Source organism: Poecilia reticulata, chromosome 8, assembly GCF_904066995.2.
Source record: "Poecilia reticulata chromosome 8, P_reticulata-male-v2, whole genome shotgun sequence".
Lineage (NCBI taxonomy): Eukaryota > Metazoa > Chordata > Actinopteri > Cyprinodontiformes > Poeciliidae > Poecilia > Poecilia reticulata.
Window position 1 is genome coordinate 10,739,143 of NC_088837.1, and position 27,491 is coordinate 10,766,633.

Genomic DNA, 27,491 nt, shown 5'->3' on the forward strand with positions numbered 1-27,491 from the left:
TAGCACACAAGAAACTGCGTTAACTCCTTTCTGACACCAAATATTATTTTTCAAGGATTTGTTATCTATTTTCTGGGACAAACCCCCGCCACCCCCAAAAACAACCAAAAAATTAATCAAACAAATAAAAAACACACACTTTTCCTGGTTTCCAAATATAACGCAATAGAGATCCATGTACTACCCTTTAAAAAAGGAGACAAGATGACATGTCATTCAAGTATTGCATATATAGTTAGACTTTTTTTCTTAAGTCAGAAAATATAAAACAATAGCTGCTTGCTTAACCTTGCACGTCTACATGGAACAAAAACAAAGTATGAGTTTTATGAGGTGTAACACAGCTTGAAATAAATAATAAAGTTCTAATTAAAGTTCTATTATTGCCACAGAATAACTACAGGGGTAAAAAAAATAAAAATAAAACAAAAAATTCAATATTTACTGTTAGAAAACTAGAGTGATCATAGGTTTCTCAGTACATTTTGGGTTTCCTAAATCTCCAAAACAATAAATAAATGCTATTGCTATCTATCCATGTTTTAGAGGAATGTCAAGAAAAAGACCTGGGAAGAACTGCAACTAAGTATTTATTGCGAAATGAAACTGATTAAGTTTTCACCAACAAACACGCCAGGTAGGTTTGGCATAAAACAAAGTATAAATATCTCAAAAGTGTCTCATGTCCTCTATTATGTTTGGTGACTGACATTTGGTGCAGTGAACCCGGCTCTCTCCCAAAGAATCCTGTTAAGATGCATGAAACACCAAAACATAAAAAAGCTGATGCACTAGGGCAGAAAAACTGAAAATGGGCTGTTAGGTCTTTCAACAAGATAATGATGCCAGACATATCAGAATATACTGTTGCAATGTTTATCCAAGTCATTTTATCCACATCTTTCCCAGGAGTGTCAGCCGTTAAGTATATAACAGAATATATGGAATAAATCCATAAATCATTTTAATGTTTCTTCCACATTGTCAAAAAGACAATACTTTATTTACTTATTGATATTAAATGTGTGTTCACGTGTGAAGTGGTAGTCCCAGTTATGTCGAAAATGAAAACACACTGGCGCACTCGTTACACCATTCAACAAAGACTTTATTTTCAATTCTGCAAATGATTCACTGTCTTCAAAAGTGTATTTATATATGAAGCAAAGAAATGTCGCTGATGATCATAGAAGATTTAAGTCAACAAATCAACAGTCTCCAGGAATCCCTCATTTGGCCCAGTGAACGTCTAAAATTCACCGCTCAAACAATCGTTTATAAATAAATACATAATGCGCATCACAGCAAGCGGCAAGATTTAAAGTTTCTCATCAACGTAGTGCATACAACATCAAATTTGATAACAATGATACCTGCCAGTAACTATAATGCTAATGTAAGAGATTGAGCAAAAGCAATATAATTTACAATCAGTGCATGCTCGAAGCGTTATGACATTCATGTCCTCACCTTTGCTTATACAGTATGTGGTGCGACAGTTTGCAGATGACGGCAGGAACAGCGAAGAATAAAATAAACACTGCCTTTGTAAACACTAATCCAACAACGGATGAAACACTAAGAGACATTAAATTATTTAACATTATATTTTGGCACAGAACTTTCATTATGTGTATATAATGAAAATATATAACCTCCTGCCATCAAGTGTATATATTAAGTCAGATATTTACATTCAAATAGTGTGAATTTGTTTCAACCTGTGAGAAAAAAAGGTTTATTGTTTTAAAAGAGGTTGTTTTTTCACTTTGCTGCGAAACTCTAAAACATAATAAGAGTCGCTTTAGAAAGTAAAAACAAATATTAAGCATTTTTAATAGAACCATGTACATAACTTTTGATTGTTTCAACTGAAGTATTGCCATGCTCTCTAATGTTTTAGCTTTGTAACAAAATAATAACTGAAAAAAAACAATTCCCCCTTTTCTCATTTACATTTTCTTTGCCTACAATTTTTTTTTTTTTAGAAGTCAATTTCTTATCCTTCATAAGGCACCAGTCCTAATAACACAGAAAGTTACACTATTACCAGGGTCTCACTTTTGGCAGATGAAACACAATCAATATAAAGTAGTTACAAACTGCGATGGTAAAAAAACAAACAAAAACAAAACAAAACACAAAAATAAAAAAAGCAAGTATTATAGGGGGAGTGAGGCCTTTTCATACAAAAAGACTTTGTCTTCTTCAAGAATTTAATGCTTCTGTGGTTTTATTTCTCACCCAGAAACGCTCTTCTTCAAATGGAAACTTCGTACTCCCGCGTGTCCTGTGATCACATTAGAAACAAACGGATTACTTTACGCTTTGAGCGAAATGAACGAATTTCATTGAATGATGGCTCCTTTACTTACTCCCGCTTCGTAGAGAGGGTTGTTGAAATCCGACTCGACTGTAATGGGACTGTAGGAGTGTGTGTGAGAGAGAGATTTCCAGAAGAGAGGCTTCCATTCTAGTCTGCAAATGCTACAAGAGACAAATGCGCTGAGTGAAAAAACAGAGGCACAGAACTAAAAAATGCAGTATTAAATCTAAGAATAGTCCAGAATGGAAATCCAAAACTATGAAAACTCTATGGATAACAGAACTCTATGGATACATGAAAGAGTTCATTTCTGCTCTGCTGGTTAATAACATGGTCTTTTAACCTTTAACTTTAATTAACAGCATAACTTACTTTGTATAGTACATGTAAATGCCTCCAATCAGGAGGATGACCAGAATGATGGGCAGAATAATCGCCAAGGCGATGTTTTCACTCAGGATCTGACGGGACGGCTCGAAAGACTGGGACACTGCAAAACAGTCAAACGTCAATTGTGATGATTTTCTGTCCTCATTAATGCAAAGTGTCCTTCACTTTGTGATAAAAATACGCCTAAAGAAGCACATTTAGATCCCACAGACAGCAGCTCTTAATGATGTAGGAATTGATTTTAAATGCGCTTGAGATGAGAAATCACCTTCTGACTTGTGGTCGTCCAAAAGCTCCTCGTATGCCACTGAGAACAATAAAACAAGATCTCATCAGTTTGCTTTCACTCAGGTGTGTTTCATGCCTAAAGCAGTGATATGCAAGAGTAAATTACATTTATAACCAACGCACCATGAAGTCAAAAATCTTGTTTCTAAAATTAAAACTACTTATAACCCAAACTGAGTAAAAGAATGATGCTGTTCTTATCTATTATTTGATCCAGAGCAGTGACAGGTGGTAGTTTACAAAATGGGAGATATGGCTCACCACCCATGATGACATTGAAGCAATAATGAAATCTATCAGTTGTCTCCTGAATGACATTTATACTGATTTCCTGGACATTCATATAATTGGGATTAGGTGAAGGCTGTCTATGGAAGAAAATATAGCCATTCCCCAGACATTGGTGTTGGTTCATAGCATTTAATCTGAAGATATAGAAAACCTACCTTGATCAAGCTTGAACAAGAGTCATTTATAGAAAACAGAAATTCTTGAAAACAAAGGTCAGTATTGTTTTAGTTTGACTTTCCATGTCAAATAAACATCTTAAATATTTTTCCAAAGTGCCACATATCCTTATCTTGGAACCTGAAATTCTTTAAAACAAAGTAGCGGACTCATGGAGCCTGTTATCAAGTCAAGTTATCTGTATAGCACATTTGTGCAACACGTGCTGTACATGATAACATCTGTGAAAAGATGGAAAAAAAGGCTTTTTTTTTAGAAAATAAGAACTAGATGTAGAAGGTGTGTGGCATGAAAAGACGCAAGCAGCAAAAAAATAAATAAAATACAACCTTTACCTTTGCAAAAGGGTGGCGGGCTGTTCCACTGAGATGGGTGTCCAGGAACACATGTGATAATGACCTCTCCAATGAGTTCATAGCCCTCATAGCAGAAGAAGCGCAGAGTTTCCCCGGCCTGGTAGCTGTGTTTGTATAAAGTTTGGTAGCCGTTGTCGGGGACTCCAGGGTTTGGGCATGGGTCATATTCACTGCATATAACATACAAAAACACTCTCACTATCAGATTGACATCAGCAGCCATCAAGAAAAGACAAGGAATGTTGGAGAAGAGACAAAAAAAGGCCTTACAGACACACTTCGGGCTGCGATCGCTCCATTTAGGGGTACCAGTGTCACGGCCGTAGCAGGAGATTTGACTAGGCCCTTCGAGTTGATAACCCTGATTACAAGAGAAGCGCACGACTGTCCCCAAAGCAAACCCGGCTTCAGGACGCACGGAGCGCGCCCCGTTCACCACCTCTCCTGGATCAGGACACTGTTGCACTGTGAGGGGTAAAGTCAGACACAAGTGACACAAAATTAACCAAAAATGTTTTAAAAAATCAAGAAACCTTACGAGGCGTAGCATCCTATTCTCAGTCATGTCTGGTTACACAGCATGTTTTTCCAAAATGAAAGAAAAAACCCCCCACTAATTTCTATTATCCTATCACCTTTAACACATGTGGGTGGGGCGCTGCTCCAGGACAGGTCCCACTGGCAGGTGATGATGTCTGAGCCGCTGATGTCATAACCTGGCTGGCACTGATAGGTCAGGACGCTGCCTCTCACAGGAGAGGAGTGGGATGAGCTGATCCAGCCAAACTCGATTTGAGGAAGAGTGGGGCATGTGTCGTTCGGTTCAACTTCTGCAGAGAGAAAGAGAGAGACTTGGTGAATGCAAATTATTTTTTTTACTGATCAGTGAAACAAACCTAAACAAGCTTCGTATGGTAAAGCAAATTGGATTTCCAGTTCACTCACCACGATAATGAATAAGAAACCCCTGACTGAGGATGAAGCTGGAATCATCCGGGTCGCTCTGAAACTGAATGGTGACCTCTGACCCCCCAGACACAATCTGGAAGCGCTCTTTAGAGCCCATGTACTGGCCGATCACATGAGACATGACGTCATGTCCATCAAACACTGTCAGCACATCCGTGTGACGAATATTCAAGCTGAAAGAAAAATGAAAAAAAAAAAAAAATGTCAGCTTTCAATTCAGAAAGGGTTTTTCTTTTTAAGTCGAATAATCCACCCAGCTTCTGCTTTATTTTATGGCTTACAGGAGAATGAAGAAAGGAGATGGCACTACAGGCAATTGGTTTTATAAAACAAACTCATGAAGTTATTTATCTATGTATTTCATTAATAATTGCTAAATAAAAACTATGATATGGATTTGGTTTTGGAAATGAAACAGTTTTTGTTTTGTGCAATTGTTCACCAGTAAACCTCATTTTCCTCCTTTGGGGTATCATAAATATGCTGATGTTAACATGTTTTTACACATTTGTACATTCTGCTTCTGAATGTTCAGAACATTTCACAAGTTTTTGAATAGCTATCCACTTGTAACAAATAGATTTTTATTTTTAGTGTAGCCTTTCAAACTAATTTACTACAAATTAACACAACATCATTTATATTATATATGAAAAATACAATTGTGTAATTATTAGAAAATCCACATAAAAATATATTTATGCTTTAAGTAATGGCTTTTTTTCACAAGATGGGACTCTAAAATGGGACATAGGAAAAATAAACGTATTAAAAAGTCAAATTTGCATATTCATGCAAATTCCTATAAAAATTAAAAGGCTTAATTTGAAAATTAAAAATATTAAGATTTTTGCCACAGTTGTCTATTCTTTTGCTGAAAGCAAGATTTGTATTTACATTTTTATTAAACAGACGCAAAGTCTGAATAATTACTGAATAATATTCAATTCACTTTTTCCCCTATAATGTTTGTTAGCATACTCACATCTGGACCTCCAGTTCAATTCGCTTCTCCTCATTACCATGGATCTGCCAAATACAGTCAAGGCCCTTGGAGTAACTCTGGGGCCAGTCAGGGGACAGAATGGTACCAGAAGGCTCGGTCAGCTCTCCTCCACACAGAGCTTAAAGAACAGAGCAGACAGCAGCATTAGGTAAGAATTTGGACCTATAAACATGGAATCAGTAAATTACAGATTACAAAACAATGTTTGAATGAATTGAACGTGATTAATGGGAGAACATATGGAGCCATTAGTGAATGGGCTTTTGGCCTCATGATCAATGGAAGAAAAATGAAGAGCACATTAATCTTGTACCTAAAAATAAGTTTTATTCGTTGTGATTTTTTCTACTTATAGTTTAAGAGGCTGAAAAAAAAACATGCAGAACTCTGGAAAATGGAGTCTGGAAAAATGTGCACATCACTTGTCCACCCCTTGAATTAGGCTTTAGCCTTTTTAAAGCAGAATAATAAGTACTCCAGGGTTTAGAGCTTAATAAGCAAATATATGTCCACTGAAAATGCTCTGAAAGTTGAACAAAATATTCGTAAAACTAATTTAAGATATTAAGAAGAAGCCTACACGTGAGACCAAAATCTGAAGAATGCAAAATGAATATTTCAGAGACTTTAAGAAAACATACGGAGTGTAAGTTAAAAGACCTAATACTTACAGAGCACTCTGTAAGTAAAAAGGAATTACTAATCATAGGTACTGCTATCAGTTTCCTCTCTGTACCCTTTCTGCTACTGCATGGATTCTCAAGGATTCAGCTTATTAGCATCTAATCATTTATCTTGCAAAGGTACTGCAGATGGCAGCTAAATATTTTTTTCCTGGAATTAAAAATTGAAGACGGTATTTAGCTTTTAGTGCTTAGCTAAGGTTCTGAGTCATACGTTCCGTGCTGCTCTACGTTTTCACACCACGCCATCACTGTGGATCCAACATCCTGCAGCTTCAGGCACCCATCTTATCAAGATGCAGTGAGAACACCCAGAAATAGACATGCTGAATATATCATGTGCTTCAAGTCAATACAGATTACTATTTTAGCTACCCTAGGTATGTGGAAAATTAAAACGTAGGACTTTAAAAGAAAATTTGACTTCCCAGCTGTCTTTTTGTTGCACAACCACAGCTCATGGATTAAACTTACCCCTGCACACAGGCTCACTGTCATTCCAATGGGGATTGCTGGGGTCAACGCACTCGATGGTTCCTGAGCCCTGCTCCATGACGAAGCCTGGAGAGCAGCTGAAGGTGACAATGGTGCCCAGTTGATATGAGATGTCACTGCTGCTGAAGTTTCCATGAGGCATGTAGGGCTCCCAACAATGCTCATCGTCGAAAGCTTCAGACACACAGAGAAAAAGATCATTTCTAGTTCTCTGTTTGGCGGAATCTGGAAAAAGAAATGAGGTAAAAGAAGTAGGCTTAGCATCTGAAGACCCCGCTCACCCTCATATCTGAGTGCCAGCAGCAGAGGAATGGAGGAAGAATCAGCTATGAGCTCCAGGTACAGGGTGGAGCCCTCGCTCAGCAGCCCGCGCTCTGGGACGTCATCGAGGTCAGAGTCAAAGAGCAGATGGGACAGGGAGCTGTTCCCACTGCGGACAAGCAACCTGGAACAGGACGAGACATAAATGAGCAAAAATACTATGATTGTTGTCTCAATAAGGACCATATTTGGAAAGTAAAGGGAAAAGTGATTCTCTGGTAAAACATGCTGGTCTCTGAACCATTGTTGCTCCTTTGACCTTTTTTTTGTGAAAGAATACTCAAAGATTTTTACCTAATGGTCTTGATGGTACATTTTCTGGTCATTAAAAATCAACACTGGGGATTGGGAGTGCCAAGTAACATTTTTTGGGCTTACAAGCAACCATTGAACAGTAGAATTATTAGCATTGGCATGCAGGGTTTCCCCCAGTGTATTATAAGCCTGGCTGGCTGCCAGGCATTTACCTGCTCTCCCGCCAGGGTAAGCGTAGTTTATCTTAAAAATGTTTTTTCTATAGACAAGTAACAGTGATAGCAAAGGTGGATTAAACTAGGTGTATAGTTGACACACTGAGCTGGGCGTAAGGGCACCAATACCATTCGTATCATCCCTGCATCTGCCTGTTGGCCTCATGTTATTTCTCATATTATTTCTAGGTTATGATGCATGCTCATGCACCTCCACATTTTTGTAACTCAGCGAGGATCACATGCGCCACTGTAAGTCTCCATCATATTTCATCCGAAGCTTAGCAGACGTCTTTTCAGCACTTTCATATTCGCGCATACTTTTCATACAACAGAGCAGACCTGCTTGGGGAAAACCCCTCCTGCTTCAGGATACCTCACGTGATTAAACTAACATTTAAATCTTGACGGTTATCATAACTATGAAGCTACAAGGACTTTCCTCTAACAATAAGTACAAATGGAAATCTTTGAGATCATTATTCTGTGCAGGAAGCCCTTGGGGCGAGGAACCATACTAGCCTGGCGACCACAAGCATCAACTCTGCCCAGGCCGCAGCAGCACAAACTACAGGGGCCACTATAAAAGCAAAAACCTAAATACCCTGAGAAGAGTGGTAGTAGGAAAGACTCTCTGTAGCAACGAAACATTTTTTTCCCCCTCATCCATTTTGTTCACTCTGCAATTATTACTTCAGATAAGCAAGTGTATTGATATGACATCTCAAACTCCAAGCTTACCTGTCATCATCTTCATCTAGAGCGATCCTCTCAAAGTGCAGGTGCAGCCTGTGTCCCTCCTTGGCTTCTATCAGCCAGTGGCAGCTCAGATTATTTCCATTGCTGTGGTTGCTGACAGGCGGAGGAGGTGGTGACAGTATCCGTCCCACAGTTGCATTACGAATCCATCCTCCACAAGACACAACTGGTGGAAAAATGGTAAGTAGTGTTATTTTCTACAAACCGTAAATCAGCCACTGCTGGTGTCATTTCTCTGATTTTAATCGTCGTACGCACCAACACATTGAGGCTCATGAGTGCTCCAGTGGGGCTGCGTCGTGTTGACACATGTTGCCACCTCATGACCGCGGATCTGGAAACCAGGATCGCAGTGGAAGTGCGCCTGACCTCCTGGATGGATGTCTGTCACCGTCACTCCACCGCCCTCGGGCGAAGTGGGGAAAGGGCAGGAAAGCAGGAAGGCTGGCAGGAAATTGGTAGAATAAAAATGAATGCGGAAGATATAAAAATAGTCTAATATTACATCGGAACAACTCCTAATGATTCAATCTTCTGCAAATGTGAAAGTATAATGTCTTTTGTCATAGTATTTAAATATCCATTCAACCTTTATGTGGACATTCTCAACTAATCTGCAAGGTACTGATCATAATAATGTAAGACAGGCTATCTGCTACATGTCTTTCTTTATCTTTGTCGAGCTTCATTATCGTTCGTAATCATGAGATTTGCATGGAGTATAAATTCACCACTGAACCTGCTACCTGGTATGTCACAAGTTTTTTGCTGAACTGTAAAAGTGTTGATCTCAGTTTTTCTTTTAAAGTGCCTCATGGTGACATGAAACAGACAGAAGTGATTCTACCTTGATAGTGGAGGCTGAATGTGCCATGGTTGGACTGCCGGAGACTGCGGTAGTGAATGGAAACCTGATTGGTGGTACTGCGGATCACCTGGCCCTCTTTCATCAGCGTCTCATTGGCTAAGAGCTCCAGCCCTGCACCGCCGTGACCCATAATCACCAGAGATTCTTCCTTTGAAAGGTTTGTCTTCCTCACCTTGAGGACGAAACAAGAAGATTTACACAGCCTAAGCTAATTAAATAATAACACAGAAATTCGCTTACTGATGCACTAATCCTACTGTGTTGATTTTCACCTTTTGTTATGAAATTGGACAGTTTTGAAATCCTGCTATTCATATTGTAGTCTAAACAGAATGATATAGTCTTTCTTTAATCTGTTCCTTGTTGATTTATCTTTTATGTTGCAATCTTTACTAAGCTGTGCTCTGAAAATTAGAATATCCGATTATATTTAGTTCCTGTAAACTAAATATCAAATCAAATATGACTTTAAAAAAACTGACTTTGTAATTTAACGCCTTGAAATTGGGCCTCTGTCTCTTTAAAAACTCCCTCTCTTTCTAAAACTACACCTCCAGCAATGTGGTGAAAGTCATCACCACATTGCTCCTCTATTAACAACATCTATTCAACAACATATTTACCAGCGTTTCCCTGAGAAGTAACTTGTCTAATGACCCCAGCAGTTCCACCAGGTGTTTGCTAATTGCTGCTGGCTAGTCTGAAGGAGCAGAGTGGGGGAGTTGTGGGAGTAGCACATTGTGAGGAGGAGCTTCGTCTTGAAGGCGGTGCTAGGTCCACAAAGTCATTTTGCACAGCTGAATGGTTGCCAATGGAGATTAAAGGATTTCTCAAACATGCATGAAGGAATCAAGGCAACACTCTAAGTATGTTTTTGATGATGGAATAAGATTATAACATGATGTAAAGCTAATTTTACATAATACTGCCCCTTAACAACGGCCTTATCTTTTTTATCAGACTATTTAGTTAAAAAAGCTGATCATGTGATCGGTTTCTTTAAAACTAGCATGCTTTTTGTTTTTAATGTCTTAAGACACTTTGTGTTGCTCTTGTGTTCATGAAAAGTGTTCTTCAAAAAACGTTTGAGACGATTAACTGGTAATATGAATTATATTGTCTATATATTCTGTTAAAAGTTAACATAAAACAAATCAATACATTGCTTTGCAGCAAAAAAACGTTCATAAACTTGAAGGGCCTTGAGGCTTTTCAGTTCACACAACCTGAATTTCCACACCGTAGCCTGGATACACAGTAATGCTGTAGGTGCATTCCAGAGTAGAAAATGAGGACGATGATCCAGGATCAGGAGACTCAACAAAATCCTCCATTGCTGACAACGTGGCATTGCACTGCACTGTAGAAACAGAGAGATAACAGAAAAGGAATTAGAAATGAGTCAAAACGTGTATTATAATTAAAAAAACAACCTATCCTGGCAAGCTTTGCTAAAAACTGGCTGCTTTTACTAATTTTGTCTATCAAGAGCTCTGAAGAGGTTTTAATTTAGTAAAAAGTGAGTCCAACATGTCTCTTTCAAGCAATGCTGTCATTTCAAGCAATGCTGTCATTGTTAGGCCAGCTTTCGCTTTATCCCCACTCGTCCATATTGGTTTTAGTTGTTCTTCACCGTTTGCAGATTCATGCGGGGTGACTGCAAATCAATCAACGCTTTGTTGCAGACTCAAATTTAGTATGCCCCACGGCACAATCGAGCCGCGGCAAGAACATTTTCAAGACAGCTGAAGCGTTACTCCAAGGCACAACTCTTGCTGGTGAACAAACGTGCTTGAGATATCTCCTGCAGACAACATGAGATCAGCAAACCACAATGACCACTGACGGCAAAATGAAACACTTGAGGGACACAGGTGACGCTCCCCCTGTCTTTTTATCTCAAGCACGCTCACACCTCAGAGATCATCTGTCTCACATGACATTTCTCTCCCCGGCTCTCACTCACAAACTATGAGAGCTGCGCAGGCACCGAAAGCCAATAGAAATGCTGCACTGGTGCATCTCAAATTGTTTTTCTGACACTCATTAGCACTGGATCGTCTCCATCACCCCATGCTGGTCATAAGGCAGAGTATTGACTGACAGACCACAGGCAGGCAAGCATAGTCCTACTATTAATATTTATACGTTCATCAAATAATAATGTTATGTGCTCCATGTCTGGTACTGACTTTACTTTATGCATAAGGGTAGAAATTATGGAATAAATATATCCTATCTAACTCATTATCAGTTTCTATTCTTGCTCTGGGCTGCATCAAATTTCAAAGCTGGAAAGCAACTTATCATATTCATACTCAAAATGTGAAAAAAAATCATACTCCTTGAATTTTTTCCACATTTTGTCACTTTTGTGAGATTCACAGACCCAAGGTAAAGCCTAATTATCGAGCGGAAGAAAAACCAGACCTTGGATCGATCACTGTATTTTATTCAGTGCTGTCAGAGTGAAGGGGGTTGAATGCAAATGGAAGCAGAACTTTTCAGATTTCTATTTTAAAACATTTTGAAAACATTTCTCACACATGTCACACATGTCCACTAATTTGGTTGGTCCATCCCTTAAAATCTCAAATATTAATTATATATACATACATAGTTATATATATATATATATATATATATATATATATATATATATATATATATATATATATATATATATATATATATATATATATATATATAAGTTAACCTAAGCATCTTCTTAAGAAGAAAAAAATAGCAAACTTATACTTGGCTCCAAACACAGTATGCAGTTGGTTTAGTTGGTTTAGATAATACTAATGCAGACATAAAGAAAACTAAAAGCAAATGTTCTGGCACTGCAATGCCAGTGAGGAAACATAAAAAAAGCCATGTAACAATTTGAAAAAGTAGTCAAAGGAAAGGACCTGAGAAAACTTGGCCCTAATAATCACCAGGAAGCTTGTAACCCTGAGAACAAAGCACTAACTGTGATGTATGGGAGTGACAGCATCTATTATAAGGTATTTTACTACAGGAGGGACTGGTGCACTTCACAATATATATAACATGAGGACAGAAGATTATGTGGAAATAGTGAAACAACATCTTAAGACATCAGCCAGGACGTTAGAGTTTGGATATAAATGGGCAAAGACCTTAACTATACTAACTAATTCATTATAAAGTGGCTTAGTGACAACAAAGTCAATGTTTTGAAATGGTAAAACTAAACAGATTGATTTTATAAAGTGCTTTTATGGCCATACTGATTGAAATGGCAATTTTAAAGCCTAGATCTCAATCACAGAGAAGATTTCTTACATATAAGGTGTGCAAACTTGACTCAGTGGCACCACTTCTGTCAGCAGGAATAACAAATTTTCCACCAAGCTACTGTGAGAATCTTTTGGAAAAAACCCCAATATGTTTTAGCCAAGTAAAGCACTTTAAAAGGGAACCCTACCAAATGAGGATAGAGTTGTAACCCTCTGACATCGATGAAATTAAAAACAAAATAAACAAGCTTTTTCCTATTCTGGAGTTCAGCATTTATTATGAGTTAAATAGTGACTTCTAACCTTAAATGGTAAAAGTTTTATTGGCTTTAATTTCAGATGGTGAGGAAAACAGCCAAGTACCTTTTTGTACAGAGAATGCAAATATGTGCTTTAAACTGTACAAACACAAACACCTGAAGCAAAAGAAATGCCAAAGATGCTAAAGGTCACAGAGAAAGTTAGAATCGTTGCAATGAGAGTTGATGATTAGAGGTGTGAGGAAAATGTTAATTTATCCCAACTGATATTGTGATCGTAATATTTATCTATATAAACTTTGCATGATTTCCAATAATTATGTAACTTTGCATGCAAAGTAAGACCAGCTCGTCATATTTTCGTTAGAAGACTGCGGTTTTTGAATTCAAATCCTGCACTGTGTGAATTTATTCTGGAAAAGGCACACTGCTACCCCTCGGGTCCCTCAGATGTTCGTCAGAGTTTGAGTGAGAATTAATATGAGTGTTAGATAAAGGGCAGCTACTGTAGGACGAATAATATGAGGGTGCTCGAGAAACAGATGCTAAAGAGTAAAAAGAATGCGGTTCAATTACTGTTAAAAAAAATATGCTTTTCAAGGGGACAACAAGTGAGGGTAAACTTGTACCTGGCATGTGCATTGTGGTTATGGTGGTGGTGGTAATCAGCGTGGTGGTGGTCTCCTCTTCCAAGGGGAACGAAGACATAGGACTCCTCGATCCGGTTTTGCCCGCGGCAGAAGAGGAGCCTAAAGCGGTGGTGAGGAGCCCTGGTGATATGGCTGTTGCTGTAGACTCGGCCATCCCAAGCCCAGGCACCGCCTGTGTCGGATTGGTAGTGGTTCCTGCAAAGTTAATGGCTTCAGTTTAATGCAATTTCCCATGCGAGAGGGCACTTCGTGGAACAAAGTACGTGCGGAACTGACGAGCAAAGTGTTTTCTGTTTTCTGTATACCTGATCCTCCGGAAACCTGTCCCAGGTACTCTTTACTTTGCAGAGCAGCGTGTATCAGCTCACCTGGTGGGTAGGAGTCTGGAGCTGACGTCGGTGAAGTATCAGACTCCGGAGTCATAAAGGTCATGCCTGAAATGATCAACACTGGTTACTGCATTGTTAGTTGCAATGCAAAGAAAACACAGTGCCTTCCAAAATTGTGTATACGTCTTTAATTATTCACATCGTGTGACATTTGCTCGCATTTACTATTTAGTGCATGTTCTTGTGACGTGAATGTCCCCTCAGCAGAATAACTGCAGTCTAGAATAAGTCAAAAGTCTAAAAGAGTGGAGTCATTACCTTTAGATTTTAAATGGAGAAAAAACAACAAGCATCAGACTGATGCAGCAAAAAGAAAAGAAAAAACAAAACGTGCATGCACTGGAGAACACAAACAAAATTACCTGAAACCATGTGCATCACGGTGACAGAGAACATCACAGCTGCGAACCCCATGTTTCTGAATGACCTGAGAAGGTTAAAGGAAGCAGAATCCAAAGGAAGCGTTTTGTAATTTTGCACATTTCTCTGCCTATTAATAGCTCATAATAGCAACAAGAGGCAAAGGAATCGCACAGTGGTAATGAATAGGCCAACAATGTATTAGTCACCGCAAATCTGACTGATATGTTTACATAAAACAGGCCATAATTGACTGAAATCAGATCATGTCGACATGATGCTGTAAAAAGGCTCTCCTAAAGCAATTTATGCGTAGAATGAAACGTGACGTTAGAAGTCAATATGCAAAGCATTGCCACTGACGTCGTAAAATTATGACACAGGAACACACTCGGTTTTAAGGTGTAATATTCAGGCTTTCCCTCCTCTGCAATTTTCCATCTAAATCTGCAACAACGCGCCGAAAAATGCGCTATTCCAAAAATCCAGCTAGCCAGCCCATATCGTCTCCGAAGGTTCCCCTTGAATTTCATTGTCTCCAACCTGTTAGTTGTATCAAAAATGCTCCTCCGCTGCTCTTCGAGGCGTTTCCTCTGTCAAAGATACCAGCCAGGTGTGTGACATAAATGATGGGGCTTATTCGAGGGAGAATCACCCGGCCCTCTTTGTGCGGAGGACGATTTTTTTTTTTTAACATCAGTCATCACCGCTGTTGTTTCCGCAGCAACAATAAAAAGGTGCCAGCTGCTTACCTGTCTTCCAGGATGCTTCCACTGCCCTTTGTTCCCCTGTCTTTTCTTTTCTTTATAAAAAAAAAATTCTCGTATCTCAGTTGATTTTGTGTTGCTTAAGGCCGTAAACACTGCTGTGTTTGTACTGGTGAGATTGCCTCTAGCTGGTTACCGTGTGCTTGACGCATTCGGCTAAGATGTGAGGGCATTTGTGCTGGAGCGTCAAGTGCGCCCTAGCGGCCGAACGGTGGAACTGCAGAAGTTTACATCTCTTGTCTGCTGGAGAGCTGGAGCTGTCCACCAACACGGTGCTGAAGCTGTCAGACACGGAGCTCCACGGTGCATCAAGGTAATCTGACAGAGATGTTTGATCCGGCGCTAGAAAGAGATTTTTCCGCTTGCATGCGCTGCTTAATAATGCACGGCAAACATTTTGCGCCAGGAATTCCCTTGAACGGCGGGTGTTTATGCCGATGTGGCGAGTAAACACGAGTCAGCTGAGCTGGTGCAGAGCAAAGAGACAAAATGAATGCTCACGCCACTGCGAGAAGCATCATTTTATGAAGCATCCAACGCCTGCCAGTGGAGAGCATCACTGGGGTTGATGCAACAACAAGTCTGCAATGACACAAAACTCGCATGCACGTACGTTCAAACCGTGCATGCACTTTTATTTTCTGCATCAGTTTGACCGTATATTACAAACAATATAAATCTTCCCCCTTTGCCGTCCTTTATCACCCCTTATTTTAACGCATATATAATTCACCTTTTCTCAGATGACTGAAGGCTTGCTAAAATTTGTTCGCCTTTCAGAAACTTACATCTATGTCGAATTATACTGGGGAAAAAATTAGGCTGGGTTGTTCATATGCTGTTTTTAGTTAAAATTGCTTCTTACCGTTAACGAAGACTTATAAAAAAAAATCCCACACTGAAAGTTTTGGAAAATCCAACTTATAATTGATGCATTATTCAAAAAGTAATTATTATTATTATTATTATTATTATTTTTTATTTTTTTTTACAAAAAGGACATCTGACACATATGATGTTACAACTAAAAATCATTTAATAATTTACATTACAAAGTAGGAGTGTTCAAACCTTTTGATGTTTTGGCCAATATGATCAAATTATAAATATAGCTGCAGGACAAAGATTATTTAATGTTTGAAATAACTAACATCACAAAAAATTTATTGTGATTTTTAACTAGCTCAAAAACAAACTTACAATAACAACAGCACATACAATCTGACTATTTTGGAGTAAAGGTGGGAATCAGCAGAGGCAATATGACATCAGTTGTGATGTTGATAAAAAAAACTTTTCTTTACATTCTTTTTGGCAGTGATATAATCAGAAATTATGATTTAAGTTACTAATAATAGTTTTATTTTGTTTTAAGATACTAACATGCCAACCATGCCAAGTGAATTATTTTAGCTGCATCTCAAAGGAAGGAAACAGAGGCACTCTTGGCTTTGTAAAAGCAAAACACTAAATAAGGTCAGTGTCAGACTCAAGTTGATTAGGACAAACTTATTAAGCACTAGGTGCATGATCTCAAGTTTTCTCCTGCAACAAATCCTTTCTTACTTCTAATTTGCCAAGAGAACATAGACTCTGTATATGACACTGTGTGGCTGAAAGGAAACCACAAAGGGTCTTTGGCTCTGTGCTGGATAAGCTTCTCCCCTTAAATATTGAGCAAATTGACTCCTAGTGCATGCTGGGAAAGCCCTCAATCCATACTGACCCCAAAGGAGATTAGAGTAAAAGAAATAAACAATTGTTCTCTTTGCTGTAAACTTGTTGCATTTGCCCATTGAATACAGTATATATCAAGTGCAAATGAAAACTTTGCATTTCATTATTGGCTATGCTTCTTAATGAACAGACTGAAACAAAAGTAGCAAATATAAGGGGGAATAATTTTGTGTCTAAGTTTACAGCAGGTTTATCTTTTTAGCTAGCCTAGCCTATCACAGATACAAGCGGCCGAAATGGGTTTCCTCCACAGGGTGGCTGGGCTCTCCCTTAGAGATAGGGTGAGAAGCTCGGTCATCCGGGAGGGACTCAGAGTAGAGCCGCTGCTCCTCCACGTCGAGAGGAGCCAGTTGAGGTGGCTCGGGCATCTGGTCAGGATGCCTCCTGGACGCCTCCCTGGTGAGGTGTTCCGGGCACGTCCCACCGGGAGGAGGCCTCGGGGAAGACCCAGGACACGCTGGAGGGACTATGTCTCTCGGCTGGCCTGGAAACGCCTTGGGGTTCCCCCGGAGGAGCTGGAAGAAGTGGCTGGAGAGAGGGAAGTCTGGGCCTCCCTTCTGAAGCTGCTGCCCCCGCGACCCGACCCCGGATAAGTGGAAGAAAATGGATGGATGGATGGATGGATGGATGGATGGATGGATGGATGGATGGATGGATGGATGGATGGATGGATGGATGGATGGATGGATGGATGGATGGATGGATGGATGGATGGATGGATGGATGGATGGATGGATGGATGGATGGATGGATGGATGGCTAGCCTACCGAGCTCTGAACTTCCCACAGAGCACTGAGCAATCGCAAGAAAAATGGCCAAAGAAATTGTTCTGCAGTGAAGTTTGTAGGCGTAAAATGACAAAATCTGAAAATGTTTCAAGGCTATGACTTTGTTTGCAATAAATTATAAGAACAGTTAAATCTAAAGTTGAGATTTCTTCATCTGTTTTGCTTGCAGTTGTTCTGCGTCACCCTCATCTGAAGGATGGACTGGTCGATAAACACACTGCCTTTGCCTGAGTATGTTGAGCTTGGTGTCCATTCACTGAGTGGCCTTCTGTGGACTCTGCTGTTCCTATTTCTGTGGCACTGCTATCGAATTGGCTCTGACCTGCCAATCCCTGGCCGTGCCGGAAAGTTAAAGTCGAGCTCAAGGCGCTCCATGATCTCCCGGAGCGGCGTGTGTATGGGAACAAAATGCAGCGCCAGGTCTAAGTTGTTCAGGAGCGACCAGATTACACCTTTCATTTCCATGGAAACAGCAAAGGATGAGGAGCAGGGACAGGGTTACCTCACGCCAGTGCTGAGTCATGCCTTGTTCCCTGCCCAGGCATCTGCAGAAGCCAAGAAGCTGTACGCAGCACTGCAAGAGTACGCCAAGCGTTACAGCTGGGTGGGCATGGGCCGCATCCACAAAGGCCTTCGTGAGCAGGTAAGAGACTCAGAGCTTACTACTGAGAGTTAGGAGTCATTCACAAAATTTTGGTTTAATATTTTAGTGGCTTAAAGAATTAAAGAAACATGGCAAAAAAAACCCAACAAAAACGGGCAACTTTGCCATTTCTCCAAATTCAGGTCAGACTCAACGATCTCTCCACCATTCAAAAGCCACATCTCTTCTTCCTGCCGGATGTCCCAAGTGTTCCTTTCTTCCCGCGCGATGCTCACCGGCATGACATCGAGGTGTTGGAAGCTAACTATCCTGCCATCTTGGCTGAGTTCCAGGCTGTTTACCAGAGAGGCACAGACTCCAAGTCAGGCTGGACCTGCCTGGGGCCAAAGGTACAAGGCAAGAAACATAAGCACAGAATGCAGCAGTCTGAGGAAATTATACTTACTGAAAATGTCCACAAATGAGTTTTTTTTTTTTTTTTATTTGCTTAAAAGTTCACCCTAGAAAGGTGACTGGAATAAATATGTAGAAAAAATAAATAATGAGACATACCGTGAGTTGTAAGTATATTAATATATCTGGATTATTAGGCACTTCATGAGATAGGCAAACATAAAACATTGAATGATTATGAAGTGAAAGGAGCATATTGCGTGGTTTAAAATGAGTCTTTACTCATATACATGTGAACAATGTTATTTAGAACCTTTTACTTTGAAAGAAGGAGAGACATAAGAAATCTCAAGATTATTAGAGTTTCTTTAAATAACAATAAAGCTAGATATAAGGAAAGTATCCAGCAGGACAGTGACTCTGAACAAGCAGTCAGATTTAAATTAACATTACAATCATGTATTAAAGTGGGTCAATCAAAGAAAATGTATGCTAACACTTGGACATCGATTTTCAGTTTTTCTCTCCACTCAGTTTGAGTCGGCTCAACCATATTTTCAATTCTCCAAAAACGCTGAGAGCTGTGAACACCAAGAAAGAAGGCCTTTACAAATTATACACCCAATGGAAGTGAATACACGGATTCCTGACAAACAGTTCAGATTTAATTTGTAAAATATCTAGAAGAAGTGTGTCGGGTAAAGCCGAGGCTTAAACATGGAATATGTTTTCTTTTCCAGCGCCAGGCCATCTTTCCCTTGTACAGCGCCGGGGTCTGTGTGGCAGATAACTCCCGCCACTGTCCCTCCCCGTATCGCACACATCTCTCTCCTTGTACTTTCATAAATAGCAACTCGTTGGGATCTGCAGGATTTTGGCTGCTGGGCCCCGGAGCGATACTGGGGAGCTCCTACGGACCGACAAACATGCGCCTTCGCTGTCACCTTGGTATGTGAACGATATGTATTTTTTCTTTAAGTAAAAAAAAAATTCAATAGTCATGAAACAATTTTGTTTATTTCCTTCCACAATGCTAGGATTCACTTCCATGTACTGCTGCTCCATTGTTATGTTTCTCGATGGAGTTCCTCCTTCAAGTCTAATTCTAAGTCTAATAATTTCATGAACTTCACATGCACTTTGTTACAAAACCAATCATCTCATGTGAGCATAACTGTACTCAAAGTTATATAAATGGTTAGAAATGCATTAGCAAGAGGTTGAGGTTAATTTCTGTGTTGTGCATCTTGTACTTTGGCCCATCTGACAATAATCCTCTCAGTTTTAAAACCAGATGGGACATTTCTGCGTATTGTCATATCGGAAGCTGAACAAAACCCACTTCCACAGGTTTGCAGACGCCCCCTTCGTGTGAGCTGGTGGTGGGAGGGGAGCCTCAGTGTTGGTCAGAGGGGCACTGCCTCCTTCTTGATGATTCCTTCCTTCACACCATCTCTCACAAAGGTAGGAAATCCTCACGCATCAAAAGCAAAATCCGTTTAGTTTAAAAGTACACCTCCACCTACAATCTGGTGTCTTCGTGTCTTCTTCAAAGGTCCTCCAGAATCTGGACCCAGGGTCATTCTGAGTGTGGACCTGTGGCATCCAAACGTGGCTGCAGCAGAGAGACAAGCTTTGGACTACATGTTCACCCCTGACCTCTGAGTTTTGCTCCTGCACTTCACCGTGAGCACTGTGCAGGGATGCCTTAACTTAGTCCTGCCCGTCCGGGTTCACGCGTCTCATTCCAGTCAGAGAATCACTGTGTGAATCCTCCCTTAAGAATTAGACAAGCCATCGGCCACACATTCAAGCAGCGTTGGATGTTTGGCCTCTCATTTGTAGTCATTACAACAGTTTTACTGTTATGCTACCTGCATGGCATTCTGACATGAAAATACAAGCAGACAGCACCTGGGAGCACAAACAGCAGCGCAGGGGTTAACTGATGTAAATTTTAACATCTTAAATGTGTTTACTATGCTAATGCATGCAAAGCCTCAGACTTGTTATTGTTACTGGCCTTATCTGAGCTGTTGTTGCATGTGCATGGGATTTTAGACACCATCTTGAAACGGTGTGTGTGACTACCGGTGATTCAACCAAAAAACTGTGAATACTTCAGTAAGAATGACAGAAATTTAAATTTAAATGTATTTTCTCTCCTGAGATATTTCCACTCAAAATGTCACCAAATATACTGTGTTTTCTTTTCTTTTCTTTTCGTGATAACACAAAGCTGTTTGTATGCTGAAATGTTTCTGGTCACAAAGTTATTATTATATTTTTGATTTCTTTATAAATTCTCTTTGCTAGTTTGTTTGTTGTTACATATTTTATGTACAGTAAAAGATAAAAAAACAGAGTGTAAATGAGAGTTGTTGTCAATTGTGTCTTTTCCTTGAGTTAAAGTAAATTAATTTTAACTCAAGTTAAAGTTAATTTACTTTAATTGAATTTTATCTGAATTTAAATGTGATGAAAATGAAGACAAAATACAATTAAAATCTCGTGTTTACTCTCCCTTTAAATCAGATTACAGTTTTCATACTTAATGTTAGCTAGGATACTTCCTTCACTTTCTATTTTCTAAATTACGAATGATTATTCTTGGACACTCTTTTATTACTTTCTTTGAAGTTTGAAGTTTACATATACTAAGATTATTAAGCATTTAAACAACATGGAAAACTTTAATGGAGACACACTTGCAGATATATTTTAAGGTAAAAACTCAAACACACTTCTTTCTTGTGTAGCATCACAAAACAACTACAGATGCTACAGAGAAAAATACATTTGTCTCCCTCAAATATGTTTTGAGGGAAACTAAATAATTTTTTGTGTAAAATGGGGGTACCGACTTCAGAACAAAGGTGAAACTCTTTGTGAAGAGGCTTCCTGAAGCGGGCAACAGCGTTATCATCAAACAAGCATGGCCTGACTCAGAAGAGGAAGAAGACGTTGCTCGAAATCCAACTGAAAAAGCCAGATGACAGTTTTCAAATGCACCCAGAGACAAAGACCTTCATCTTTTGATGCATCTTCTGAAAAAAATACATTTTCTGGATATGACACAGTCAATGTATTTGGATGAAAGAGGGCAAAGCTTGCAATCTCTGTAATAGTAGTACAGTTTCCAAAAATGAATGTTTTATCAAATTAGTGAATTGCTGACTCTGAGTTACCATTAGGAGTGTGTGTGTGGGTGTGTGTGTGTGTGTGCGTGTGTGCATGTCTGTCTTGTCTCTTTATGTTGGCCGAGTGACTGCCTGCTGACCTGTGCAAGGTCTGTCTTGTCCACTGATAAGTGGAAACAGGAATGAGGGAACCATGACCCATGAGCCTAGACAGGATTAGGACATGCATGGATTAAAAAACAGAAACAAGATTAACTCTTTGACAGACCAAAGGAATTGGTAATAATAACTTAATGCACACTCAAGATTTTTGAAGTATTTCATTTTCAGTTTTTTTTATGCTTAAAATAAAATCTCAAGTATCATGCCAGTGATAAATCAGCAAAATCTAAACATCCATTTAAAACATGCATTTTAATCACAAACAGCATTTTGAACATTCCTATCTCTTCAATGCTTCAGTCTTTCTTTCTTTCCTTTTTTGTAGGCAGTAAATGAGAATTAGTGTGGTGATTTTATCTTATCTGCCATCTGTTCCTCTGAGGGTCCCATGTTGAGGATTACAGGGCTGGAAATAATCCCACCCCAGAGAGACAGATTAGTCCCGAGATTGTTGACATGTGGTCCTATGTATGTTGCTTCATGATCTATAACTCATTTGTCTCTGTTCTGTGCAGGGTAAGAGAAGTACGACGTAAAGTTTGGAAAAACTTTAAAATTTAAATTAATTGAAAAACAATCTTACAGCTTGTTGCCGAGTGAGAGACTCGCTGACAGCTAAATGGAGATTGTAGGACAGAAAATATCGCCATTTCTGCCAGATGTCATGCAGAGATGTTGAGAGGCTACTAGCTCCATGCATGTATCTTTAACTCTATCTGTTTGTTATTTATTTAACAAACAGAGCTGATTCTCACTATTAAATAGTTCCTCTGTTATGTAATAGCATTAGTTAAAATCTGCAGAATGAGTAAAGTGGTTGGGAAGAAAAAAAAATCCACTGTACTCACCATCAGTCTGATCTTTAAGCATAATATGAAGCCAGTCATACTTGTTCAGCTTGGATTAATGTGGTGGGTGTAAGCTTGCGTTTTATTTATTTTAATGCTTAACAGGAAATGTACATGTAAGTGTTAGTGAATACAAAGCACGCAGTAATCAGTTGTGTGTCTTCACTGTCACGCAACTGTGAATACCTAAATATCACAATCGGATTTCCTATTCTTCTGCAAAAACAAAAATATATAGACATGTTTTTTTATTTGCAGTATTACATCCTTATTGGAGTGTCTTTGGGTTTTACGTGTTTGTTTTGATTGTGGTTCATGCTCTAGATATATTTTTTATATGAAAATGTCTGGAAAATGAAGCTTTGAGTGGATTGAAAGCCTTCAGTACCACACCAGTAAAACTTTTTCCCCAAAACAGGTTATGTAGACGGTTGTGACGGGGGAACCCCCACGCCCCCAAAAAACTTTATTTCTGATTTTAAAAAAAGTTTAGTTGAATTACTACAAGATATACTCTCAATAAAAATGCTACTAATTCGACATCTAATAAAGAAGACTGTTGACAAAATCTTTTTAAAACATAAAACAATCAATTTCAGCAATTCTTGAATTAAACTTACATTTACTTCTATCAGTGGAAATACTGTAAAAGCTGAAAGTAAAATATTTCATAAATGAATAACTAGAAGAAAAAAAGTCAACTATTTGGATTTCCTAGCTTGAAATACTGTGAAAATATTTGTAAAATGAAAGTTTCTGGGTAAAAAGTAGACAGGAGGCTGTTTGCTGCTCAGATTGTCCTCCAGGTGTCACCACTGAGTCAAAGAACTGCAGGCCTAATTCAATGCTGAGGAGGCAGAGAGAGCTTTTGTCTTTGGGAGGCTCATTCCCATCAAACCAGCTGCAGTTCCCTCCCTGCAGATACAATAAATAAAGTGGAAGAAGCTGCAGCCCATCAGGACAGAAATGCTTCTGTTGACCACAATCGTTTTCAGCTGCTGCTGCACAAGCCAGAAACACTGACAGCTAAGATTTCTCTGATTGTTCAGGGCTGTTTAACAAGGGTTCAGGGTTCAATCCAAAGTCTTTACCGCTACTGTTGAAGCATTATTTTCTTTATTTTATTTTCTTGGACAGTTAAACAACTTTTTTTTTAAACAAATGACACAAATTGGTAATTCAATGAAAGATTTCTGGAGAACAAAAGGTAAAAATATGTAACAAATGTAACAGAAAACTGTGAAATTACACATCAAAAAAGTTTATTTCTTATTTTCTTAAATCAAGAACTACCGCTGAAAATTTCTGCCCATCATTTGTTGTAGTAAATTAAAAGAACATAATATTAATGTAACTAGAAATTTTGATTATTTACAAAAAAAGAAGAGTTTGTCAGATTAAAAAAAATATTAAAACAACATGGATCCCCTTCTGTCTTCATTTTGTTGTCCTCACTTCTTTGACATCATTTTCACAAACTCTGGAGAGAAAATGAACAGCAGATTGTTCATTCAAACAGAAAACAAGAGCCACACAACAACTTCTTTAATGAGGAAATTGAGAATTAGGAAAGATTCAGATTATAATTTATACTGTAAAACAACAAATACACCACCAGCAACAAGGAAGATAATTAGTCAAACTTTGTCTCTTCAAAATGGACAAAAAAAAACTCAACAAAAAGAAAACAGAAAAACTTAACTGAACTCAGTTCACCTCAATCAAAACAAATCAAATCAAATCAAGAAATTTTAATCTCAGTGTATTAAGTCAAGGTCTCTTTATTTAACTCAACTCATCAAATCAAAAAAGGCCAAGTCAACGCAACTCAATTCAGCTCAGCTTAAGTTGAGATCAAGTTGCTTCATTTCACCTAAAGTTAATTAAAACTCAAACCAAGTCGGATCAAATCAGATTTAAAAAATCAAGTCAACTTCAGTTAAATTAATTCATCTTCACAGAACTCAAATCAATTCAGTTAGATTGATATATATTTCATTCAATAAAACACATTTCACTATAGCAATAATTGATAACAAAAGTCAAGTTATTTTGCACCATATTTCAATGGCAAACAGCATCACTCTAACTAACTAACTAACTAACTAACTAACTAACTAACTAACTAACTAACTAACTAACTAACTAACTAACTAACTAACTAACTAACTAACTAACTAATCCAAACCCATTTTCAAAACACTGCAGCCAGATTAAGCAAATCAGAAATGACCAGTTTGGGGGAAATATAAGTTTTCTAGCAGCAGGAAGCCAGCAGATTGCAACGTATTATTAGAAAGAAGTTAATTATAATCCTCTTTTATGTAACATTGCCGCATTCTGAACCACATTAATTATGCAATTTCACAAAGCAATCCTCCAACTTAACATCTGAGTACAGATGGTTACGTAATGCCGATATTTCACTGCGATTATGTCTTCTTTTTTCTTACCCTCAAAGTCAACTTTTCCATCTCCATTGTCGTCGACTTCTTTGACCACCTCTCCTATTTCTTTCTCACTCGTCTGCTCGCCCAACAGCTTTATCATAGCGAATTTCAGCTCTTCGGAGGTGATGGACCCGTCCCCATCTATGTCAAACTACACAAAAAGAACAGATTTTATTAATTTTTAATAAGTACATTTAATAAGTGGGGTTCCATATTGCACAAAAATATAGATAAAATATAGTATATGTTGAGCTCACCTCTCTGAAAGCATCCCTGAGTTCTTTCAACCCGATCATCCCGGCGGTTTCATCCAGAAGCTTGGGGGTCATCAGTTCCACAAAATCCTCAAAGTCCACCCGTCCCCCCACTGCGCCAACAAGGCAGCAAAATGACAAAAACATTCGGTTTATTTTACATCACAGTGACCTACTGTGATTGACATTATCATTTAAACCGAATAGGTACAGGTCAGGATGTATATGAAAGATCCTAAAGCAAATCCTGCAAACAAAGTTTAGCATTTTAATTGTCAAAATGTGAATTTGTACATTTTTTCTTGAGTATTTCTGGAAGAATTAAAAAATGATGCATTGATTGATAGTGGAAAATAGTGGTCGTATTAGAAAAATGGCTTTAGCTTTTTTTCTAAGCTTACATTATCTTTAAATTATCTGCAGATAAGAGAAAGTAACATCAATGGGACTTCTTCTATTAGATCTGGGATAAACCTATATTGTTTTAATGACTTTAATACACAGTTTACTCACTGTTCATGTTAATGTTTTGGCTCAGTTCAATCAGCTCCATCTCAGTCGGCATGTAGCCCATGGTTCTCATCAGGTTCCCCAAGTCTTTGCAGGTGATAAAACCATCCTTATCTTTATCAAACTCTATAAAAGCTTCACGTAGCTCTATAGATCACACACAAACACAGAAAACGGAAAATTGTCAAAACTTAAAAGCTTCATTAACTCAGTGTTTGGAGCTGAAAACACCGTCTTGACATTACCTTCAAGCTCGTCCCGTGTGAGATTTCTTGTCTGTAAAACAACAAAAAGTTTGTTTCTAAATAAACATTTAACCTCAGATCAATTTATACATACAGTTACACTATAAATATGTTATATTTTGTTCAGTGCTGCACATTGTGTCCATTTCCAAAATATAAACTTCATATATTAAACATATATTATTGGAAATGTATACATAATCAGAAATATATGCTAACAAGAAAATAACAATCTATCAATAAAACTAAAAAATGTCAATTTCATATTTCATCTTCTGGTAGTTTTATGAAAAATGAAAGGTTTTTAATCAGGTTTTTGTATTTCTTCAGCTCAAACTCTATGAGGTTCTTAACTTTGGTTAAAATCTGGACATGAGTGACGTTTGCAATAAAAGTACAAAATCCAATGAAATGGTTTTAAGTAAATTGAGTGTTTGAGCAGAAAGATGTTGAGTACTCATAATTCCCCATGACTTGCAGAAAGTTTGCGCTTCTCAAACCGCGGTGCAGTTATTTGACCTTTGTACAGTAAATCAAAGGTCACAAAAAAAGCTGGCTGCAATAACAAAGACGTGAACACAAAGATTGGCCATCGATTGAATTTGAATTTGCTGAAATCATTTGAACTGATCAAGATGCTAAACCAAGAAGCACATGCTGCACCCTGTTAAATCATCAAACTCTCGTGACTTACTTGTCTCCTCTTTGCTCCTCCTCTGAGAAAGATGCAGGGCTGCTTAATGCTCATGATGAGATGCTGAGTCTAAATCCTCTTCTAGCGGTTGTGGCTCGGTAGAAAAATAAAAGAAACAAAATTTCCTGCCTTACATTCCACCAGCCTGTATCTTGAGGTGTCGTTGAGGATGAGGATCTCTCTGTGAATGAATCCAGCAGCGGTGAACTCAGCAGCGATGTGCGGTGACGTCTCGTGTGGATTATCTTTCAGCTTTTGTCCGGAGAGACAGCGTAGGCTTAATGGGGACCATAGCTTCACATGGTCAGTGGCCAGTGGTTGGAGCATGGTGTTTTTCTGCAGCACTCATTGGATGAGAGGAAATGGCTACTTTAAATTGCCAGCCATGCACAAGGGCAATTCAGTCGTGGTTTTGGACGGTGCGAGAAAGCCAGATTATGACGAAATATCAACTAAGACAATCATATTCATTTAATTTAATTATTTGTGCAGAACTTTGATAAAAGCTGACAATGCACAATTTTTAATCCAGCCATTACACACACAAAAAAATTCTCCACTTAATAGTGACTTT

The 27,491-nt window shown here is 38.6% G+C and overlaps 3 protein-coding genes across 3 annotated transcripts; 1 reads left to right on the forward strand and 2 right to left on the reverse strand.

Annotated features, from left to right (window-relative positions):
• Positions 1-1,087: 1,087 nt before the first annotated feature.
• On the reverse strand, positions 1,088-15,793 carry sez6l2 (seizure related 6 homolog (mouse)-like 2). The gene is made up of 19 exons (XM_081609867.1): positions 15,077-15,793; positions 14,327-14,391; positions 13,881-14,009; positions 13,555-13,770; positions 10,626-10,759; positions 9,379-9,571; positions 8,790-8,975; positions 8,514-8,697; positions 7,263-7,426; positions 6,961-7,155; positions 5,783-5,921; positions 4,774-4,970; positions 4,464-4,658; positions 4,099-4,293; positions 3,808-4,020; positions 2,985-3,023; positions 2,699-2,816; positions 2,376-2,487; positions 1,088-2,290 (listed from the first exon to the last, which is right to left on the reverse strand). Exons 2-19 carry the CDS (start codon positions 14,376-14,378, stop codon positions 2,261-2,263), a joined length of 2,691 nt encoding a protein of 896 aa, XP_081465993.1. The 5' UTR covers positions 14,379-14,391; positions 15,077-15,793; the 3' UTR covers positions 1,088-2,260.
• Positions 15,794-16,080: 287 nt separating this feature from the next.
• On the forward strand, positions 16,081-20,991 carry asphd1 (aspartate beta-hydroxylase domain containing 1). Its single transcript, XM_081609868.1, has 5 exons — positions 16,081-18,260; positions 18,404-18,610; positions 19,355-19,562; positions 19,965-20,078; positions 20,170-20,991. The coding sequence occupies exons 1-5, from the start codon at positions 17,814-17,816 to the stop codon at positions 20,277-20,279; spliced, it is 1,086 nt and encodes a 361-aa protein (XP_081465994.1). The 5' UTR covers positions 16,081-17,813; the 3' UTR covers positions 20,280-20,991.
• Positions 20,992-23,863: 2,872 nt separating this feature from the next.
• On the reverse strand, positions 23,864-27,148 carry cabp5b (calcium binding protein 5b). Its single transcript, XM_008416689.3, has 6 exons — positions 26,918-27,148; positions 26,224-26,254; positions 25,982-26,125; positions 25,472-25,581; positions 25,218-25,365; positions 23,864-24,244 (listed from the first exon to the last, which is right to left on the reverse strand). The coding sequence occupies exons 1-6, from the start codon at positions 26,969-26,971 to the stop codon at positions 24,216-24,218; spliced, it is 516 nt and encodes a 171-aa protein (XP_008414911.1). The 5' UTR covers positions 26,972-27,148; the 3' UTR covers positions 23,864-24,215.
• Positions 27,149-27,491: the final 343 nt, after the last annotated feature.

Excerpts from the sequence above, each read along its gene's own strand:
- sez6l2 (XM_081609867.1), bottom strand. The coding sequence starts at position 14,378 with ATGGGGTTCGCAGCTGTGATGTTCTCTGTCACCGTGATGCACATGGTT. Across the intron at positions 14,010-14,326 it reads CGTGATGCACATGGTTTCAG|GCATGACCTTTATGACTCCG; the intron begins GTAATTTTGTTT and ends TGATCATTTCAG. Across the intron at positions 2,488-2,698 it reads ATTTACATGTACTATACAAA|CATTTGCAGACTAGAATGGA; the intron begins GTAAGTTATGCT and ends TGTCTCTTGTAG.
- asphd1 (XM_081609868.1), top strand. The coding sequence starts at position 17,814 with ATGGACTGGTCGATAAACACACTGCCTTTGCCTGAGTATGTTGAGCTT. Across the intron at positions 18,261-18,403 it reads ACAAAGGCCTTCGTGAGCAG|GTCAGACTCAACGATCTCTC; the intron begins GTAAGAGACTCA and ends CTCCAAATTCAG. Across the intron at positions 19,563-19,964 it reads GCGCCTTCGCTGTCACCTTG|GTTTGCAGACGCCCCCTTCG; the intron begins GTATGTGAACGA and ends CCACTTCCACAG.
- cabp5b (XM_008416689.3), bottom strand. The coding sequence starts at position 26,971 with ATGAGCATTAAGCAGCCCTGCATCTTTCTCAGAGGAGGAGCAAAGAGG. Across the intron at positions 26,126-26,223 it reads CACACGGGACGAGCTTGAAG|AGCTACGTGAAGCTTTTATA; the intron begins GTAATGTCAAGA and ends TGTGATCTATAG. Across the intron at positions 25,366-25,471 it reads TCAGGGATGCTTTCAGAGAG|TTTGACATAGATGGGGACGG; the intron begins GTGAGCTCAACA and ends CTTTTTGTGTAG.